At 37.2% G+C, this 22,860-nt stretch overlaps 1 protein-coding gene across 1 annotated transcript; it reads right to left on the reverse strand.

Moving 5' to 3' along the window:
- Window positions 1-1,056: 1,056 nt before the first annotated feature.
- On the reverse strand, window positions 1,057-22,139 carry DNA2 (DNA replication helicase/nuclease 2). Its single transcript, XM_062001601.1, has 21 exons — window positions 22,102-22,139; window positions 21,004-21,183; window positions 19,826-20,009; window positions 18,393-18,538; window positions 16,103-16,228; window positions 14,976-15,195; window positions 14,327-14,444; window positions 13,877-14,042; window positions 12,450-12,644; window positions 11,304-11,534; window positions 10,744-10,860; window positions 10,544-10,653; window positions 9,395-9,504; window positions 8,222-8,446; window positions 6,904-7,097; window positions 6,718-6,807; window positions 6,436-6,628; window positions 2,734-2,823; window positions 1,960-2,142; window positions 1,690-1,836; window positions 1,057-1,113 (listed from the first exon to the last, which is right to left on the reverse strand). Exons 1-21 carry the CDS (start codon window positions 22,110-22,112, stop codon window positions 1,057-1,059), a joined length of 3,093 nt encoding a protein of 1,030 aa, XP_061857585.1. The 5' UTR covers window positions 22,113-22,139.
- Between the last annotated feature and the right edge of the window lie 721 nt (window positions 22,140-22,860).

A 22,860-nucleotide genomic window follows, 5' to 3' on the forward strand; every position in this document is an offset into this window, starting at 1 on the left:
AATATTTGTGTTATATAAAGCAAACAGTTAGCAAAGTATAGACAACTATAACAAAACCAATGTCAAATCTTTATTATTTCAAACATTACAAAAGTTAGGAAGAACAAGACAGTGAAAATGCCCACATTTAACATCAACAGGTTTGTCTGCAACTGTACAGACACAACTACTTGACATTGAAAAAACAAATGCTAATGATTTTGAAGTATCAAAAAAAAATTTGATGTTTCTGACAGAGATTTGGAAAGAAATTTCTCAGTAATAGTCTGGACTATGAGGTAGCATAAAGAAACTAAACCAGAGCTGTCAAGTAAAGGATGTTTTGTATTTTACATGTGCTATCATCTTTACAAAAAAATAGAACCTGAGCATGCAAACTTCTTGAGTCATCACGCTGCACGTCTAGTTTTGCTTCTTGGGAATTGTTTTTGAAGACAACAACTACAGATGAGATGAGTCTGAAATGAAATGCTGCCTAGCTGAAGATCATAGTAAAACTCTGGCTTCAGTTTATCTGCTCAATAAGTTAGCTCATAAAAGGGAAGTGAATCATCACACTTCTCCCAGATGTATGCAAAAATCAAGGTATTAGAAAAGTTAAACAGATCTTCATATGAGAGAATAATTACATTATGTATATAAATATAAAAGACTTCAGTATTTAAAAAAACAGAAGCACAATGTAAAGAACGCGAGGCTTTGAAAAAAGAAGTTTTCCTATTTTTTTTTCTCCAAACAGCACATCACAGCATCTTAATTAGGAATTCTAATAAATGCAGTTACTGGATGTAAGCTGCATTTTAAAGTGTTTAAAACCAAACTGAGCTCAGAAAATTATGACTCATTGCAGCATCGGTTAACTCCCTTCTTATTAAATAAAGAAACGTCTGTCATTATTTTACTGAAAGGAAGCCTTTAAAATAATTGAATGTGATGTCTGTTTTGGCTTCATTCAGATTAAACAGTGCACATCAGACTCAAACCCTACTAACCAGTCATTTACATGAAGCAGCACCAGAACATATAAATCCCTGTAAAACTCTCCATTCTTCACAATCATAAAATGTTACACTTGCAGATACTTTCATGAGCCCCTGCTGGAAGATTGAAGATGTAGCAAGTTAAGGAAAGTGCATTGGTGTTGGCAAAGACAGCACCTAAAATCATCTTTCCTATTTAAACAGGAGTTACAAAAAGCCATAGCTAGGGCAAACTCAGTACAATGCCAGAGAGAAAGAAAAAATGAACAGGTCACCTGAGAGTCACACCCATTTCCATTCTAGCAACATTATTTATTCATGAATAAATTTATTAATTCACTCTCACCAGATATGTTTAAGTGCATGGCATTTCTGAGGAAAACAATCACACTGACATTAAGATGCCAAGAAACTAGGATGATAAAAAAATGCAAAAGCATTAGACATTAAAAATTCAGACCTCAAAATTCATGTCAAAGCTGACTTACGTGGACTTTTCTTTCTACTTTTGAAGACATTGATGGCTCTAGATCCATCCATTAGCTTGATCTAAAAAATACTTGTTGCGTATTTAGTTGGCACATCTTGTACTGTGCTACCAATCAGAGTTACAGTAATTTAAGGTCTTCCCACCCTTATCTCAAACATCAAGAAGTCAATCTTACCTTTTCCACAGTTTTGTGGAAGCGTCAAAAAAAAAAAAGGATATCATTGCCTCAGCCCGTAAATGGCAGAGCAGCTTCTCCAAAGGAGGGTAACGGCACAGGGTTGGAACACAGCCCACCATGATTAGCTTGTGCTTGGCTCTTGTGATAGCAACATTAAGACGGCGCCAGTCCTTCAGGAGGGCACCAAGCTGTGAAATGAAAGTCATTTGATTTTATTTTTCGTGAAATTCAGAATTCAATGTATACAGATGCATTTTGAAAATGAGGTTTCTAAGTATTAAAATTGATCAAAACTAACAGAACCAACTTACATTTTCATCATTACTGTTCCTAACAAAAGACACAATTATGATACTTTTGTCTCTTCCTTGGTATTTGTCTACTGTGTTGACTTCCACTCTGTTCTCCTTTAGTTTTGGCATCAAATCAGTGATTGTTTTTAATTGGTGTCTGTATGGTGATATAATACCAATGTCTGAAGGCTTACAGCCAGCCTGAATGTAGAAGAAACAAAGAAAAAGTTGTCACAGCAGTTAACTTGGGATATTCATTACTGTCAGAAGACTCTCAAGGATATTTTCAAAAACTTTAACAAAGTTGTCACTGGAACTCTAGGTACAACTGGTATTAACTGAAGAAAATGAAAACATGAACTTATTGCATGCTACCTCAAGCTTTGTCTTAACCTAGCAAAAAGATAAATGAGCATTTGAAGGATTATTTATCTTTCTTCCTGGAACTGTGAGCTCAACATTCAGAATTCCTAGTCTGTACTACTCCTGAAGCTGACTGAATGAAATAAGGAAGAAAGGCAAATCCTTTCCTCTCCTTTCTGTCAAAACAAAGTCCTCATCTCTCAAAAGAATTTGGCATCCAGCTTTTATTTGCCTACCAAATCCAAGCAGGTAAGGTACAGGAAACTGAATGCAGACCTTGAGCTTCTCACATGTAGCCAGCCTTTAATTTATCCTTAAGGTTATCCCTCAGAGAATAACCAAATACATATAGTCGCCATCACTATAGCAATGTAGAAATGATTAATTATAAAATCGCCCCTCCAAACAATGTAATGAAGTAAAAGATACCTTAATAAATAAGGATGTGAGGAAGAATACCAGTTTAGCTTCTGTCACATTACTTACACCACCTTTTTCTGCATGTTCTGGTGCTGGGACCTTTAAAAATAAACAGGAAATAATGACTTTTGCTGTCTACAATGGCATATTACATTCTAATCATCAACTCACCATATCACACATGCCTTCATACTAACAGTTTTAATAAAAAATAAGGCTAAATGCTAAATTTTACAGAGTATAAGAACTTATATGTTCAGAATACTGCATTTGCAAAACAAGTTGAAACAATGTGTTGAAATGAGTTTCTAATATGAGCAAGTCACCTTAAGAAACTGCCAAAGTTTGATCATCTGACTTGACAGTTCACACAATATCTTTCATATGAAAAAAATAAAAAGGACATTTCTCAGCCTAACAAGGTAAAAGAGTAAACTATATTTTACATCTGGCTTTTGCTTTAACGCTTTGCATAGAACAAGGTTTACAATCAATCTTCCATAGCAGAATGGACTATATTTTCTAAGTGTTTGAAAGCCTACATTTAAAACTACAGGAAGAACTATCCAAAGTGGTAGTGGGAAATACAGCTTCCAAATCTAAAAGAAAAAAAAAAAGAAAAGAATATTCATCAAATTTACCACTTCTTAAGTATTAACTCCCTTTCCCTACATCATGTATGAATGAGAACAGAAAGCCAGGAGCAAGCCTAGAATGTAAACTTGTCATTTCAGTATCACAGTTTTATAATTTATTCTCTTAGTTTAGCTCTTTCCCTCTCTAAAGAAATATCATTAGAAATGAATGTGTCTGATATTATCCTTCTAGTAAACAGCATGCAGCTCAACATCTGGAGCCCAGTAACAAACCTCTTTCTTTAAAAAATAGACTCAAACTGAGTATAGACTAAATCTGCCTTAGCTTTCCACCTCCGAGTTCCATTTACTGGTATTTTCTAGTTCACCCATTCCACTGTTTGCCTCTGTTATGGTGACATAAATCAACTTTGTTTTCTTAGATGACATTTTGTTCAGTTTTTCTTCTAGATATTTATGATAGCATTGCAACTTAAAATGTGAGGTGGTATAGCCTGACTTACAGACACTCTCAGAATCCTATTGCAGTTAGTTTTACTTTACTAAACACCCCATTATCATCTGAATGGCTGAACTTGGAGATTGCTATAATGCCTTATGTGTAGGTGAAGTAATACGGAGTTAATATTTGAAACAGTATTCCATTCCAAGTAAGTGGTATTTGCCTGCTAGAAATATGTAGAATCTGAGAGTGTACAATGGGCATCAAAAGCTTCCCAAATCCAACTGCCTGGGTAGCTCATTAAGAGTAATCTATATTCAATGCCTAGCACACTAAAGCACTGCAAATTCATTTTCATATTACATAGTGTGTTTTCAGTACATTGCATAGATTATAGAAGCAGAAAATATTTTTCTTCATATTAGAAGTTTCCATTTCCTTTTCCAAAACAGTACTTTCTCCATAGCTTGTTTCTCAACAAGCTACACAACTTAATACTTACCATAAGCTAACTTTCTTTGCACTGATTCATGCACTCCGTATGTTGCTATTATCTGTCATATCACAACTGAACTGTTACAGCTGTGCTGTTGTGGGGTTTAGATTTTTTTTAATTCACTATCCTGAAAACATCACACCTAAGAAGCCTTCAAACTTCCATGCACTCAAATTTTCTTCAAGCAGATAAGCACTGTTCTAATGAACAGTTGGTTTCTATCCACACTAGTATCTATATTGCCAAAAACTATGCAAAACACTATTTTAGAGGACACAAGTTCTAAAAGCTACATCATGCTTATGATAACACATGCTTACATGTATTTTGATTATATTCACATAGTACACCAAAATAAACACCTAACAAAACAACTTTAGGCCTAGAATCACTCAGAAGACTGGCATTAAGCAAGAATATCATTTTTCAGCATTCAGACCCAAGCTGTCAGGAAGCACAGACTGATACAGGGTTTGGCAGAAAAAGAACAAATGGATTTCCAATTACTGTCACAAACATGTTGTATTGTTAAACAGAAAATAGAGGCTTTTTCTTTTTGAAAGAAAGTATAATAAATGCAAGATTCCTTATGGTGTCATGATATTTCTCCCCCCTCCTCCTCTTTTCTCCCTTGTTTCTTCATAAGCTTTTCTACAAACAACAGTACACAGGGAAAAAGCAACACTGTAATGACTAAAGAGAACAAAATAAATGCTGTTTTTTGTGGGGAATAGAGTATCTTAGGTTCTTTCCCTCCCTCCCTTCCTCTTTTTTTCTTTTTCAATGACTACCACAATACATGGAGTTTTGACAGGAAGCCCAAAAAAGATATGATATTACAGCCTAAAGTCTCAAGGTAACCAAGAGTATTTTGAAAATGAAACTTCCCTGCTGGTTCTACAAACAGGACAGCTATCATACTCAAGATGAGCTTTCTGGGGAAGAAAAAAATTAAACATGAAGTCTAGCTTTCACACCATTCATTTTGGTATGATTAACAGATTAACAGTCTATCAGCCAGCTTCCTATTGGAACAAATCTCTTCCCTGGAACTGCTTGCTTTTCCATGAAAGAGATGGCAGCTATTGAGGCATTCCTGGAAAAGGTCTCCCTTTTAGTATAGGCATTTTTAGAAGTTTCTCTAGATCACTAAAGCAAACACTGTTTCATATTTAGATCACTGAAGCAATACTATCAGAAATGCTATTAAAAGGAAAAAAGTGAAATGTAGAGAATGTCTGGAGTACACAACAAAGAGACTGGAGAGTTCTTTCCAGGGTCAACATGAAAGATCATCAGTTGATACAATTATTGGCAAAACAGTATTAATAGGAATCAACATAGAACCTGTTAGGAAAATAGGCTAATTTTCAAAATGCAGTCACCAGCTACAGCAGTGGTAGCAAGTACTAGAGACCACAAATATCTACTAATTTATTAATCTTTTTCCACATGCATTAAAATCTTCCTCATTTTACCTAGAAGTCAGTTTTCTTTACATAACTCTACTTATTTTTCTGGCAAAAAGTTGGGACTCCATGAAAAGACACACCTAAAGCAACACACTCCTCCCTCACACTTCAGTGTACAGAATGTCTGTGAAATTCAATGGAGAATTACAATTACTCCCAGCACACAGCTAAGTCACCACTGACCCTCAGCTGCTGCAAATGAGGTCACTCTGTGGTTGTGGGGCCATCCGATATGGCTACACAGTTTGAGCTACATTCTGTACATAAGAGCAAAGTTTACAGTATTCAATATTTTCTGAAATATCATCCAGTTTAAACCGGCCCATTACTCTTAGTAGTTCCAGTAGTAGTTGCACCACTCCAGTTGATTAGCTATACTGAAAATATTTTCCCATGCTGCACATTGTACATACTAGAAAACCATTTTTTTATTATATATTTTACCCTGATACTAGGCCTCAAAAACTTACCCTAAAATTCCTAACCTCACTTGTTATGATTTTAGGTACAAATTGCACGCAAAAGGTTGAATGTGTCAATACTTGCTTATCTGTTTTCTAAAACTCCGAAACAAGTCTTAGAGACCTTCTTTGCTGGCTTTTAGGGTAACAAGCCTACCTAAGCTGTATGAAGCTTTATGTGTTGACTGCATTGAGAACTTGCATCAAAAATACAATTTTAAAAGGAGAACATAACAAACTTTACCTTCTCTGTGTTCAGAAAACACACAGGTCTGTCTGGATCAAGTACTTCTTTCAACCATGTTTTTGAAGCATCTGCAAGCTCCAGTTTTAACTTTTTTAGATTGGGCAAGTTAACAGTGGCATTTGACACCTTCTCTGAGCCACATTCCAGTTTGCCTTCATACACCAACATGTTACTCAGTGACATAATTTTACTAAGGATTTAAAAAAAAACCAAGATGAGTCAAATCTTGCAGTTAACAATTCCACATTAAAATCCCAATGTAATAAGATTTTAAAATACCTATTCATTCTGTATTGCACAGTTAATTGGACAACAGCATTTTGGTTTTGTTCCAGCCTTTTAAATAAGCTTTCACTCATCCCAAGATCTCTGTTATAAAGCAAAATAAAAGTGTCAGTCAAAACACTGCGAGAGCCTTCTCAGAATTCATGTTACTAATAATTGTCCAGCAGCATTTTATCTTACCTCGCTTCTGCATTCAGGACAAGTGGAGGCAGCTGCTGATGATCCCCTACCAGCACAAACTTTTTGGAGCAGAATAGTGGGCCCAAACAAATGAGTTGGCTTATTTGGGAAGCTTCATCAACTATACAGAAATCAAATTGCTTCTGAGCAAAGATGGGGTGATTTACTCCCATGCAAGATGTTGCTACCACTGTCTGAAAATGGAGACATGTTTTCAGGATAACATCCACCTTAGATACTTTAGCACTACGTTTTCCAGGTAGAAAGAAAAATAAGTATTTTCCATTAAATTAAATGGTAAAATAAATCAATTTATGAATGCTCAAAATCAAACCAGCTCACTTCACGTAGATATTGGTATCACACATTTTTGCATTGATTGCATGTGATAGCAAACACCAACTTTAGAGCAGACTGTAGTAAGTAACTTGTTTCTGCCACGTGTTCAGAGTGGTATCAGGTTCTACACATAGACAATCCATGGAGTGTGCAGAAATGACTACTGTAGAAAATGATGTGGTTTGGGTTTTTTTTAATTTCAAAGAGAAGATAGAACAACAGCAGCACAGTTCTTCCCACTGCTGTGGTTCTACTGCAGTCCTAAATAACTGAAGCATAAAATGTTAAGTCACTTCCCTTACAACTTCAGTCATTCCCCTGCAATGTCTATCAACAAAAGGATAAATGATAGCTTTTGCAAAGCTGGCATTTGCTCTATCATGAAGCTTAATTCTTTCAGCAAATCTAATTTAAAGCTGCCATTGTCTCAATTTACTCAGCTCCTGTTATGGTTTGCATTAATATTCACAGGCAGCACTAATTTTTCAATCAATAACTTGTGTTTGGCCTGTTTAGCTGGTGTTTAGCTCCACAGCACACCACCTCCTCTTCCCCATCTGATGATCGTACAAACAGCACAACAAGCATAAGCAGGAGGGAAATAGGACAAACAGTAGCAGCACCTGAATAAAGACAGAGGAAGCTAGAGCAGTTAATCTCCTCCAGAACACACAAAATCTCAGATAAAAACACTCGAGTCTTTGTGATGTTACTTACAATGGTAAGTCATTTTGTGTAGACATAAAAAAATGGCTTTTCAACTTTCAGACTATTAATGTTAGTCATTATTGGCTATAAACAAATTGAAGCAATAGAGATATTATCTTTCTCATCTCAGATTTCTTAGAGCAGTAACACATCCTTGGCAAGGGTTCTTTGTCTGCAGCATCCAACCAAGCACAACACTAATGTAATGTATCTAATGTATACTAATGTATCCTTAATAATTTGCAGGGCTAGCAAAAACCACTTTTCTCACCTGACTGTTATAGACCTCTTCCAAATCTGTTACAGATTTAATTGATTTGGATCTGCAGATCTCTTCTTCTGTAAATTTCTGTATATCTGGATGAACCTTCTGAGCTCGCCCCAAGCGCAAGAAACCAACCTTGAATTTGGCTAGCTTTAGCAAGATATTGTCTACTGCAGTGTGTGTGAAGCTAGTCAGAAGAACACTGAAGCCACAAGCAGAAAGAATTCTCACCTAATGAGTGGCAAAGGGAAAGAAAAGACAAAGTTATTAGTTCATATATAAGAATCACCAATCTCCTGTTTGACTTGTAAAAAGCCACAAGTTGTCTTGGGAGGAAGCCAATCACAAGTATGATTTCATTTATGTGATTCTTCCTGGCCAGTTCTGACAGTTTGCTACTATCACAGCAACATAAGCAACAGACCTGATGGTTCTCAAACAGCAAGCTTACTATGTATGCCACAAACAGCAGGAGCTAAGAACCTCTGTACACACTAAGTGCACTGAAAAGAAGAGACTGTGCTCTGAGGATTCCCGTTGTAAGACTAAGTCATGCAGCCCATTCCCACAAACTCTGTTCTCCACAACAGATTCAGTACAGCAAACTGATCTGATTACAGCAGCAGCTGCTTGCTCTCCAGCCTCTTCTTTCCCCATGAACTGAGGACAACTGGAAGTGACACTGCTATTTCAAACCTCACTCAGCCCACAGCTTGAACCCAGTACACTCCTACTGTCCATTCCTGGGGAAAGAGAACTACCAACTAGAGGAGATAGCTATCAGGCTGTACATAACTTCAACACCATGAGTTTTAACAATTTACAATGGACAAGTACCCAGAGTCCCTTTTCTGAGCTGTAGTTTACAATTTGAGGACTTGCTGACATTTAAGGCCAAAAAAATTTAACATTAAAAGTATCACAGAAGTGATTAAACATCACACTTCAATCTCATCCCTCCTACACATATTCCTACACAAGCAAAAGAGAACCCTCCTCCACAAAGTACATTTTTAGCTTTACAGATACAAGTACAAAGAAATGTTTTTTCCTTTGATATTATGCAGATATCAATACACTAAGTCATGACAATTAATTTGAGGCAGTATGCTTTATGCAGTTGTTTAATGCTATTTTCTAAACATCACAACAAAGTTTAATCAAGGTACTCAATCTTACTAGAGCACATATTGTAGTAGTTTTTCCTGTCCCAGGCATACCCACAATAAGTGTGTAGTCTTTTGAAAGCAGCACTTGTTTCATTGCCTGTTTCTGAGGCTTATTTAGACCTTCAAGAAAAAAAAAAGGAAAAATAAATGTCTACATTTCATAATCATTGTCATAGTTGCTAAAGTTAATAGAAGAACTACAGTTTTCTCTTCCACTAAAGCCCTTCAAATAATTGAGCAGATTAAATTTGTAGGTTCTAATAAAGTAATGTCATTAAACATAATGTCCAAGACATGTAGTACAGAGTCTGCACTACAGTCACAGAAATAAGTCACTGAAGATATTTTTATTCTTATACTTTTTGTGACTTATTTTTCTAAGATCCTAAGTGACCACCTCTGTACAATATCACACATGGGCATTTCTAACACAATTTCACATTCAAAAGTATGTCTCACAGCAAAAAGAAACAAGTTGCACATACAGCATCATCATCTTTAGAAGTGTTACATCAGAGCTTTCCCCAGTTTGATGCAAATAAGCAGTATGTTCCAGCTATTTGTTCTAAGCAAAGCTGAAGCAAAAAAAAAAATCCCAAAAAACCTCTTCAGAGTAAGTTTTGATAAAAGTTCCATTTGCTCTAAGAGAACTAAATTAAATTTTGGTTTTCACAAACAACTCTGTCAGAACAACAAAATATTTTCCAATATGACACTGATATAAACCTAAACAAATTGATTGTTCACAAAGTATCTCATAAAGAGCAGCCAACGAGTCAGCAAGAGTGATTATACAAGTGAATGCTTACACCAAAGCCCATCTCTCCTTCCACTCCCTCAAAGTCTGCTTCCTCTATCCCAAGAGCCTTTCCTGTGCCTCCTTTCGTAAAGGTTAGGGAGGTAACTCTGAAAGTGCATGCTGCAGCAATTAACAAAAGTAAAATAATGCTGTAAACAAAGAACTGGTCAGGTCTTCCAATTAGTTTAAGACTAATTTAATCATAGGAAGACATGAAAGTAAGAACTCGATTTTAACTCTTAAGCAGAAATCTGTCACCAGACCCCAAAGTAGGAAAAAAAATCCTTATATTTCGTGTCATAAGTTCTTTGGCTAGAGACACATACTACTTCAGCAAATTTTGAAAAAGCCACTTTGTACCCTTTAAAATATTTGCAACCGTTTCCTTTGCTTCCGGAGGAAGGACAGAGCTCAAATGCTGAATAAAACGTGGTTTGTGGAAGTCAATTATCAAGTTGCGGAGCCTTTCGCTGTGGATTAAGAAAACAAAACAAGATTTACCAGTTGAAAAATTTCATCTGAAAAGGCTGGAAGAGCTAAATTATTTTGATTCTTCATACCTGACTGGGGAATCTTTCATCAGTTTAGAAAGGTTTTCAAAAGGGACTCCTTTACCAAAATCTCCTTCTTCATGATCCAACCTAAATACAGTGGTTTTGGGGAGGTGTGACAAATTCCTGAAGGATGACAGCAACATGGCCAAAGTAATTCCGGTTACAAGCAGTATGGTGATGGTTAAAGACTTATTAGTAAGTGATAAGTGATATCTGCCAGAGTGAAGCAATAGCTAGAAGAAACACGCTAACAACTTATCTAAATAAAACATGATCAGAGCATACTTCAAAGCTAATATAGTCCGAGTAATATGTTACCATTAACACAGTTGTCACTGTATCCATATAGTGTCATGTCACAGGCATGAGTAAATGGAGTTTGCAAGCATGCTTTTATTCAAACAGCCTAGTGAGAAAGGCACTTACACTGACTAGGCAGTGACATTTTCCATCAAGATAAGAAATTCTGAAGGGTACTTCCCCCCTTTTTGGACAACTAGAAGCACCCTTCCTGAAGCCAGAATCATAGTGTCTTCAAACAGATATTTTCCCTCTTGTTCTGTTACCTGCCCAACAAACAGGAGACTTTTGTCACACTGACTTCTTTAACATAGCCAGTGGCCAAACCAAGCAAACCATTTTCCTCTCCGCTCACGACCACTCGATCACCAGCCAACAGATTTGTTCCAGGTATGGCACCATTTCTACGTTGGAAAAAATGTAGATACTGTCCCTCAGAAATTTCCTGTACTTCATCAACTCTGATCAAGTTTCCAACACAATCTCCCGCCTTCTCTCTGAAGATAGTACAAAAAGAAATGTATTTTATCATGAAGACCTTCTCAGTAAAAGTAAAAAAATCAGAATGTAACGCCCACAGCCAACCACCAAAGCCAAAATACAAAATAAAAAGAAAATTCAAAACAACAACAGAAACCCCACACCAAAACCACACACAAACCAGCAAGATCAAACAGTCACTTCACAATAGCCACTTTGACCAGAAAAGGATTGTAAAAGTATGTAGAACCTTTGTATTTGTTATAAGAACAGAAACTAATATTTAGGTTAAATTAGTCTACAAATTCCTTTAAAAAGACAAATACTAAAATGTATGGATCCACTTCAGTAAGATATCCTGTATTTGCTTATGGAGTTGCTCATTACACTTGAAACAACTCAGCTACATTTCACTTATATGGATGCCTTGAAACAGGCCTACAAACCACCAATTATTTTTGCCACAGCTGCTGTATGAAATATATAACATCACTCTACTTCAGCCAACAAGGGCCCTTAGGCTGCTTATATCTATGCCGAAGGAGAATGGTCAAAAAAAAAAAACCAAACACACCACAATTCGTCAGGAAATCAGAACAATGAGCTGGACTCAGTCCTCAGACACAAAACAGAATTCTATCAGTTTTGTTTCTGAAAACTGAGGGCTCAGTTTGCTGATTCCCGTATGTGATTTAACAACAAAATTAACAGATATCATATTGCAAAGACAAAACCAGTATATTTACTAGGCTAATGTCTCCATTAGGTCAGCTCTCACAAAAAACAAACCTATGCAAGTAGCATATATGGCTGTTTCTACAAGGACTAGAAAACATCTATTGTTCCTTGTAATAAAAGCACAACTTGACAATGCCTCATTTCTAGTTACTGGAGGGACCATTATTCATCCCAGGTTAAGAATTACATCTCACCTTTCCAAAGAAGGTATCATCCATATATTTTTATATCCTTTTTTACTCTCTCCACTTTGCAGCTCCAAGGTTAACATTAGATACCACAGGCTGAAATACTCTAAGTGGGAAGGTTTCAGGTGCTGGGTCTCTCTTTCAACAATAGGTACCATAGCAGGAGGAAAAGACACACTGGCCATCTTTTCTTCTACAGCTCTAGGAGTAAAGCCAAACATAGGAAAGAATCAGCTTCTTTTTTCTTGCAAGTCTATATGTGTGTAATGCCAATCTAAATATATACTGTAACAGATCATCATTATTGAAATAAAGTAGAATCTGTATACTTTGTTCATATGAGCCATCTCAAATTAGTAACTTTACATCATCTCTATGGTTTTGAATTAAGGACAGTAAGTTAGCCAAAGACCAAATGAAAACATTTGAAAGAGTACTGTAATACTTTTAAATAGTTTATCTCCTGTTGCTTTTTTTTCAGTAACATATGAGTACTATATTGAGATTTATCTAAGGAAAGGGGATTGACTTCAGGTCAATTTAGTTCAGAACTAAATATCTATAGAGATTATACCTAGTCATGTATAAAAAAGGCAACTAAAGAGAAAAGAGTTAATTTAGAAGAGGAATTCAATTAGCAATAATCCTGTTGCTGTAACAACTGAATATGAGAAGTAATATTTCTCAAAAACTAATTTACAAAACAGATCATGTATGACCACAAACCTAGGTCCCTCAGTATATACGTTTAGTTCTACAATTCTGAAAGCAATCAGACATTAGATTGACACAAGATCACCCCAAAACCTCTCCTGTTCTAACATGTCTGTTTTGGTCTCTTCAGTATACAATTTTGGCTTCAATTTTTGTGCAGCATAAAGAGAAGACTAAAACTTACAACAGTTTTTACATTTTCACATAAAGTTATTGAATTGTTTTATCAAATATTTGCTCATGACTTCTTTTCACCAGGAGACGCAGTAACACATTAGCACAGTAATATCAATGTATCATTACTTGTGGGATACTCTACAGGGAAACATTTTTCTACAGAGTTAAAGTGAAAGAGCTGTTGTCCAGCTGGAATTCAGCCTGAAAAGACTGTCCACTTCAGAGTTTCAAGAAAATCACTTTCAAAAACCATAATTATTATTAACATAGATATAATAGAAATCTTTTACCACTGTCAAGTACTCTGTGGAGACTTAGCTCAGATTTTGTCTTGCAGAAAGTGTACCTAAGCAGATACCTTACGTGTCTGCAAGATCAAGAACTTGCACTATCAAAGTTGCAGTGGGGTTTATGGAACTTTCTTTTGGGCTGCAATACTCCTTAATAAAGAAATAAGAAGGTACAAACCAGAAAAATGAAATCACAGCATCAAACGCTACAAATATTCCAGCATACTTTAAAACACAAGTCAAACTTTTTACCTGCTATATAGAAAGCAATTGTGCATTTGAGAACAATATCTACAGGCTTGACTGTCATCAGTTACAGGAGGTAAAGTAGAAAGCTGTGAATGCTGTCTTCCCACGTCAGATTTGTATGTACTGTGTGTTAAGTAGAAGGCCACATGGTTTCTTAACTTCATTAATTCTGTCGGGAAAAGAACAAACTAAGCTGATGGTTTTGGGCTTGTTTGTAATAATTTCTAACTCAAAAGTAACTAGCCATCAACATTTAGTCAGCAAGAGTATTTATATAGCAAAGTCTCAATGGAGTATCAATAAAAGTCAAGTTGTTTACATAAGCTTATTGGAATTAGTAACATTATAACAAGTGATACACCTCCAAGTACAGAGTAAACCTTGTAACTATTACTAAAACATTTCATTTTAATTAAGATAATGTTGGTTTCTGGGGAAGTGGAACAACTTTACCTCTTCGGTCCATGCGAGCTCCAGAAACAGGGTACATAGTACCAGTTTTAAGATACAGAAGAAATCCAGCTTCAGGATCTACTCTCCGTTCTAAATTCAACAATGTGTACAGAATAACCTGCAAATATTATAAACTTATTACAATGCATTAAGGACAAAATACATCATCGGCTGTATTTAGTTTTTCCATAATTTATCTGGTTAAGCAGCCATTACTAACTCAATTAATCTAGAAGGCAAAAGTAGTAAACCCCTGACAAAGGATTTCAACTAAAAGCCACCTTCCTTTAAAAAAAAAGCTTATGACAACTACTACCTTGAGATTAGGCCAGATATCTGGAAAGATGTATGACAATAATTCCTGAAGCAGCTTGCCTCAACCTAACACTTGAATGTAGTAAGCAGAGACTAACAAATAGATATTTCAGGACAAAAACTATGGAATGTTTGAAAGGGATAAATGTATATCCTTCTCAGACCACTTTGATTTTATATCAGCAGCTTTGGGCAAGTCAGGATCAATCATCCTTATATCTAAATGATGCCACATCTAGATTTTCTTGTTTGTTAGACAAAACAGGTAATTTAACAAAATTTAAAAGGATGCAATAGACACTGATAGCAAAATTAGACATTTTGGAGTTTATACCTGACTTCTGTGCTCTATGGAATTAGATTCCTTGCCAGACTTGAGCTCTAACGGCATTATCCTAGACTGTACTCCAGACTGGCGATGGATTTTCACCCTGGCTGTAACATCAATCTTTCCTTTCAGCCCGAACCGAGGAGACCAGATATTCTCTTCAATGTCTAAGATGTCTACAATCTCTATCTTGGAAGAGAAATCTTCTGGTTTCTTATCATTTGATCTAGGAAGAAAATGAAGTTAGAAGTTAATAATTTCCCTTGATTCTTGATACTTCAATATTAAAATGCTTTGTAATAAAATATTAATTTTTTTGCATTATAGGTGCTGTTCAGGCACTAACTTTATTTCTAAAGCACATCGAGTCTGACTCAAACTATCTATATCAAACCATATCCGACCCAAACTATCTATACCTATCTATAACACAGGAAGCATCACATCAGAGTCACTTTAAATTGCACACTGTCATGTAGTTTTGCTATTCGCATAAATTTGTAAGTTAAAAAATGTTCTTAAAATGTTTAAGAATTTTCTGTCTTCTCTGAATAATCACTTTAGAACACTTCACTGCTTAAAAAAAAAAAGTAATGATATGCACTGGCAAGTAGTCCACACATTTTACTCAGACTTGCCATTTCACTGAAACCTTAGAACCCTATGGCTATGTACTATGAACAGCAAGAAGCCATGAACAAGAAGAGTGCAGCAGCAGTTGAGTAAAAATGCCATTCTGCCATTTCACTGAGAAATTGTTACTTAGTTAAGAAATTTGATTAATATATAGTTTCAAATTCTGATTTGTACATATTCAGAGTAACTTCTAGCTTAGTTAGTAGATCAAATATACTTGCTGTTCTGATTAGTATAGGGTTTTTACTTTGTACTCTGCTGTTTACAAGGATTTTAAGGCCAAGAAGATTTTCATGTCAGTCTTAATGTCTTCCTCAGTAGTCACAATGTCAGCTAAACACACAGCTCTCAAAATTAGCTATTTTGGCAGTGAGGCCACGAATTAGACCCATGTAATTGAAAAGATTTGCATAAAAAGTGTTGCTCTAAAAATGAAAAGTGAACCAAAGGAGATATACAATGTAAAATGGTTTTAACTTTCAATTGTGGCTTCTTACAGTTTTAGTTGCATTTTACTTTGGTTAGCTGGATTGTGCATGAAGTCTTCCGCCCATTTAAAAAATGAAGGCAAGTATTCTTCCACTTCCTGCATTATTTCTGTTTGCTTCAGATTTAAGTGATACCTAAAAAAATAAAGCCATGCACATTAAGGAAACAAATTACTAGATTTGCTCTTAGTATTAAAAAGATTTTGACTCAAGTAGCAATGAAATGAATGGAAATAACTTTTAAGTTTAATAAAAAATAATATATTGTAGATAATGGTTCAAATCCATTGATGAATTCATAAAACTAAAACTGAACATCTCTTACAAGTTTCTGATGTATCTTTTGAAACAACAGGCATAGCACAATGAAAGCAAGTGCACGACAGATGTGACGAAACAAAACTAATATTCACACTGCAAGAAAGGAGTACCAGACTCATGCATTTAAAAGCAGCTATTCCTATGCTTTAGGCAAAATTGAAAACTAAATTAAAAAATACCATTTGAGCAGCTCTGCAGAGAGAGACCTGGGAGTGCTGGTTGACAGTAAACTAAACATGAGCCAGTAATGTGCCCTCATGGCCAAGAAGGCCAATGGCATGCTGGGATGCATCAAGAACAGTGTGATCAAGGGAGGTTCTGCTCCCCCTCTACTCAGCCCTGGTGAGGCCTCATCTGGAGTCCTGTGGCCAGTTCTGGGCTCCCCAGCTCAAAAGAGACAGGGAACTGCTGCAGAGAGTCCAGCACAGGGCCATCAAGATGATCAGGGGACTAAAGCATCTTCTTTAAGAGGAAAGGCTGTAGGAACTGGGGCTGTTTAGTCTGGAGAAGAAAAGACTGAGAAGAGCTCATTAAAAGTTACAAATATATAAATAGTGGATGTCAGGAGGTTGGGGCATCACTTTTTTCTGTTTTATCTAGCAACAGGACAAGGGGTAATGGGATGAAGCTGGAATATAAAAAATTCCATTTAAACATAAGAAAAAACTATTTCACTGTTCATGTGAGGGAGCCCTGGCACAGGCTGCCCACAGAGGGTGTGGAGTCTCCTTCTCTGGAGGTCTTCAAAACCCACCTGGACATGTTCCTGTGCGACCTGATCTAGGTGGACCTGCTTCTGCAGGGTGGTTGGACTAGATGATCTCTAAAGGTCCCTTCCAACCCCTACTATTCTGTGATTCTGCTTATCTGAAGACACTGATCTGCTACTAGTTCCTCACATACATTTTGACAAGCTTCAGCATTTTAATTGGACAGGAATCACAATCTTCTGCAGTTGCTACAGTTAAAAATACACAAGACAGTAGAAGTCTCATTAAATGGAATCTAATCATGTGGCATTAGATAATTCAGTGCTGGCATTCACTGGAAATAATGTCATTGTTCTACAGCAACTGAAAATTACAAGTAGGTTTTGCACAAAAGGGTTCATACAAGCACAACTACAGCCAGCAGAGTTATGCAACTTACTTTTCAATCCCAACAATTAGTAGCCTACATATGAAAGAGGAATCACAAATCAACAGTTTCAGAGGCTAAGAGAAACACAAAAGCCTTCAAAAATAATACCAGGAGTCACAATTCAAAGTATCTACCTTTACAACAGAACTAGACTAATAAATCTTGATACAGTTTTAACTTGCAGCTTGTCTGAGGCTAACAAATACTGACATTAGCCAAAATATAATTCATCGTATTCTATACGTGATAATTTTGTTACATTACCTGAACTGGTTTTTAATCAAGTCTGCAGTAAAACATTAAAACTGACAACCATTCATCTTGCTATTTTCTGATGGAAATATGAAGACTATTTCACTAGCATTTCTCAGCTTTGCAGAGAAAAAAATTTAAAGACCTTCTAACGATTGAGACATTAAATACCTGACAATGTCCCGTTCTTTATCAGGTTATCTCATTTCTTAGTCACAAGTTTCTACTTCATCTCCTGAGGACCAAAATTAATTATGATTGTTACATTTAACTTAGCTTTGGGAGATGCTTGTAAATCTAATGTTATAGGCAAAAACTCAAAAAAAACATATCAACCTACATCTACAGTTACTCCAGCAGCACAGTTCACATCTATAGAAGTAGCCCAGCACAGAAGACAAATTAAATTACAATACAAAACAGGGAATTATCTTATTAAAAGATACCCAGGCTTCATTAAGCAAGGTCATTTGGTAGAATCATCTCCCGATACTAGCACTACATTTCTTCAAGTAGAATTTTACCTGACAGTTCAAGTGTTCCTACCCTGTCTTCCAAATGTAAAAGCACCTGCAATACTACTTACATTTCTTTGAGATACTTTTGTCCATACACAATTATATTTGCCAGTTCTTCCACTTTTTCTCGTACCAAGTTATTTGTTACTGATTGCTGGAAAATGTCATGAAGAATTGTACCAACGAGCATTTGGTGTGAACCAGACTCTGAGCCCTGCAACAGACGTCACATAACACATATATACACACATGAAGATTTACACGTACTTCATGACAACTTTGATACATTTTCTGGTTTTTACTTGCTGCACATGATGGACTGCGTTTACTTATTCGCAAGATCATTACAGCTCTCACGTCACTAATTAACATCTATTCAACTCTGACTGTGAAAACACACAAATTGAGATGAGTCTCACCTATTGCTTTAACTGTCATTTTTATGAAGAGAGGATACAATCTGATAATGTTAGAATACAATCCTTATGGTATTGACAGGTAAGAATCAAAGGCACATATTACAATGAATTTTGAGCATAGAAAATTATTGCAAGTATTACCAAAATGGCCCAGCAACCCATCTAACCATCACTAGGACTGGACTCTATAGACTCATAAGAATTTAAAGTGGTAGTAAGTTACACCTCCTGCAAGAGCTACCACCAGACAACTGGAAATCTAATCACTGTGGCTTAAATACTTACTGATACCTATAATAGTCCTAGTACTTGTGGGTTGTGCTCAGAACAGATGGATGCTATTATCTCAGCAATGGGACTCTCTACATTGCCCCTTCCAAATGATTAGCTTATTTCCATACTCCTTGAATAAAGGTCTGACACCATTTCAAAGTCTGGATTTTCTATACTCGATTTTCTTGTTTCAGTCACAGGCTCGCAGCCAGCACATTTACCACTTCATTACAATTCCCTTGCCCATTCAGATCTGTACTCCTACTGCATCTCTAAGTTCTCCTCAGCTATAACTGGCAGCTGCTGCTTCTCTGTCATCCATATGTGTGGAAAGACACCACAAAAAACTCTTCCTCTTTACAGGTTCCAGCAGATGGATTCAGATTCCAAAGTAATTCAGTCAATTGGTTAATTTTTTAGAGGCTTTTAACTTGGCCAAGTGTGATTATCTTTTGATATGGTCGACAAGAGGCATATCCCTCACAAAGGATTCATATCCACAGAAAATGTGGCAAGAGATGATAAAAAACGTTTCCAGAATTTCAAGTGGGAAGACGATTTCTTTGTCCCACTAGCTATGCTAAGAATACAAGATTATTTTGGCCACAGTTCTCAAAAAAAATCCACAAAAAGTTCAAAAAGAAACAGAGTTTCCATTCCAAATTATTCTATGTTGTAAATATTATGAATAGCTAATAATGACATTTTGCAATACAGCATCTCAGCTAGTCTTAACACTGAGCTAAACCATCAGTGTCAATGGAAGAGCAACCCATCAGTATACTTGATGCTCTGGAATTCACACTTACCCTAAACCTTTCACTCAGCACTGCTCTTCTCATGCATCGAATACTATTTGATATTGTAGTGCCAGAAAGCAGCAGATCTGGGTAAAGAACCAGGTATCCACACTGTTCATTTATAATCCAGGTACCGGAACGACACTCCCCTTCTAAATGAATGATGTCTCCTGGAACAACCGGAACAGACTCCCTATAAAGTAACACATTTGAACAACCATTAGCAAGCTACAGACACAATGTATTAGAAATTACACATTAATGTATCAGATTCAAAGTCTTTAGAAACAGGAGATTATTGTAATTCTTTCGGGGTTTTTTTAAGAAATCAACTTAAATAAATTCTGAAAGTGAATAAAGGATTTTTTACTGACAAAACTTCAATAATTTTGAGTAACTGGATCATGGATCAGGGCAGTTTGAGCATAGGGAAATCCTCTTGACTTTAGATCATTCTAAATCCTTGTATTGAGACATTTCAGTATAATTTTTATGTTGGTATATTACTTCTCCGTTACTTTTTTACTTATTTCTATTTGTTTTAGAAGCTAAGTAAAATCTAAGAAGATTTTTGTTGATTTAGAAATTTCAGAGTTCAAAATCTTTTTTATTTTTTCCTTCAAGAAACTGAGTCTTTTGCTCTTCTCCCACCTTTCAGGCTTGCATAGAAAAATGAAAGTAGGGCCAAAGAGCTTGTGCGTGTCTATGTTTCAAAAGACTAAGCTAGTCTTTTCTTCCATAACACCATGCAACACACAAACATCTGAACACAAATCTTACCCCTACTTGAAAAAACATTGGTAGTACAGTTCAACTAAAGTGACTCTAACAAACTGTATAAAACCTCACATTTTACAGACATAGCACTTCGTACATTTATGTGTACAATCAGGATATACCATTTATAAGAACACTAGTAACTGTTGCAACACAACACTTAAAACAGCCTGCTCAGACTTTATTGTCTTGCTGTTTGGTAGCACAAAGACAAATTAAACCTTTAAGGTCGCCAATATCCACTCCACACAAGTTACATGCCATCAGTTCTCTCAACATGAAAATCCATTAAACACTGATAATATTACATTAGATAAAGGTTCTTTCAGGATTTTGTATCAATTTTAAGATAGAAAATTTCATCTCTAAGGCAACACAAAGAAAATTGACTTAATTCCTATGTGAATTACCAGCCATTCCTAAGAATGCAGAGCTCTGTATCCTCCAGTGACTTAGATGCTGTAATTGTCAAGTGTTTCTCAGGGTCACTTCCATTTCTATGTATTACACTAACTTCCAAAACACAGTATCTGTTGTTCAATCCATTCTTAAGTATTGTGTCGGGGAATTCAGTCACATTCTTCTGAAAACTGAAGTAACAATTCATTAGTGCAAAGATGGGACACTTTGAAAACTGCCATCTTCTACACAAAAAGAGGGAAAGCTTCAAGTATAAGGTCACTATTAACTCTCTTCAATTTTAATATATATTTACTGTGAGGTGTTTAGTTCTATACATGTAGAGAGTAGGAAAATATCTCTCTGATAGGAAAGGACTTTGTCTCTTTGGATGACAGGGATGAAAAGCAAGCATTTGTACATAGGAGACATAAGGAATGAGACATAAACAACAAGTAATTATTATTTATTCTGCCTGGTACTTCCTTTTAGAGACTACATATTTGTGTTTATAAGTCAATTAAAGCTGTACTGTAACGTCGAGCTCATGGGAAAGCTTTCGACACTGTAAACCACATAATAAGTCCCACAATCACTCAAGTTCATCAAACACAGATAACTTTTTCCCTACTTACACTTAACACGAAGATAATTAGGAAACTGATATTCAAGGTCCAGTTTATAGCTGGCCAATGGCCAAAGTTTCAGACAGAGCAGTCAGACCAGCCACTCTCTTGACCGAACGATGCCCGCTAGAGCTCCAAGGCGCAGGTTAGGACAAGGCTCAGGCCAGGCGTCTGCACCTCGCCCCGCAGCCTTGCCTGCCCCCCGGTGCAAACACCAGTTACTCGATAAGCAGCGGCACGTTCCTCTCCACCATCCAGCCCCGAGCGCTTCCTACCTCTCCCCCATCCCCGATGAGGGCCTGTGCCGCCCCGTCCCCGCTCCGGCGTCCCTCAGGACTTCTTTCTGCCTTCCCGCGCCCAGAGCCGGAGGGGCCGAAAGAGGCAGAGAGAGGCGCGAGGCGCGGAAACTTCGCTTTACGCTTTAAATCTCCCGCCATCGAGGCCGTCTCCGCCCACTGCCTTTTCCCCACACTCGACCGCTACCTCTCTGCCATGAGCAGATCCTCCGTCGCGCACGTCCCGTCCCGTCCCGCCTCAGCTCCGCAACTCAGCCCGCAGCCCGACCACCCCACCCACAGACCGGTAAAGCGAACCCCCTCGGCCCCGCGCACCCGAGGGCGCAGGCGCAGTACGGCAGCGTGCCCGCCCCTGCCCCTTCTGGCTCTGCCATTGGCGAGGGCGGAGCTAGGGCAGCCAATGGGAGGTGCCGGGAGGACGGTCCTCCACCCAGGCGCGCGCTGCCTGAAGGCGCGGAGGGGCCGCGGCTCGCCGCCGGGGGAGGGGCCTGCGCCGTGAGGGGCGCTCAGCCTGTGGGGCACATGCGGCGCTTATCTCAATGCGGGCGAGGGTCCGGCTGGACCCCGCCTGTCCTTTCCACAGCGTCAAGTGCCGATAGAACCGTGAGCCCTCTTCTGATACCCGCGCTGTTGTATGAGGTAAAATCAGATGTGTCTTTTACTCCCAACTGCTTATGGGTGAATCTGTGCCCGAGTACAAGAACTTGTTATATTCGGTGCTGCTCATGGATAGGCTTTCAGAGGCGATACAGGAGATTCAGAGATACAGATTTCCTTTCTTTCCTCTTTTTTTGGCCACAAAACTACTGCTTCAGCAAAGTATTCTGGATCTGAGACAATCACTTCTAGCAAACACTGAAGGAAACATATTAAATCTATTCATAATACATGCATAGGACTATTCAAATGTGAGGAAAATTCTCTATTAAGAATTTGGTCTTGTATT

Source organism: Colius striatus, chromosome 8 (genome assembly GCF_028858725.1).
Source record: "Colius striatus isolate bColStr4 chromosome 8, bColStr4.1.hap1, whole genome shotgun sequence".
Taxonomy (NCBI): domain Eukaryota; kingdom Metazoa; phylum Chordata; class Aves; order Coliiformes; family Coliidae; genus Colius; species Colius striatus.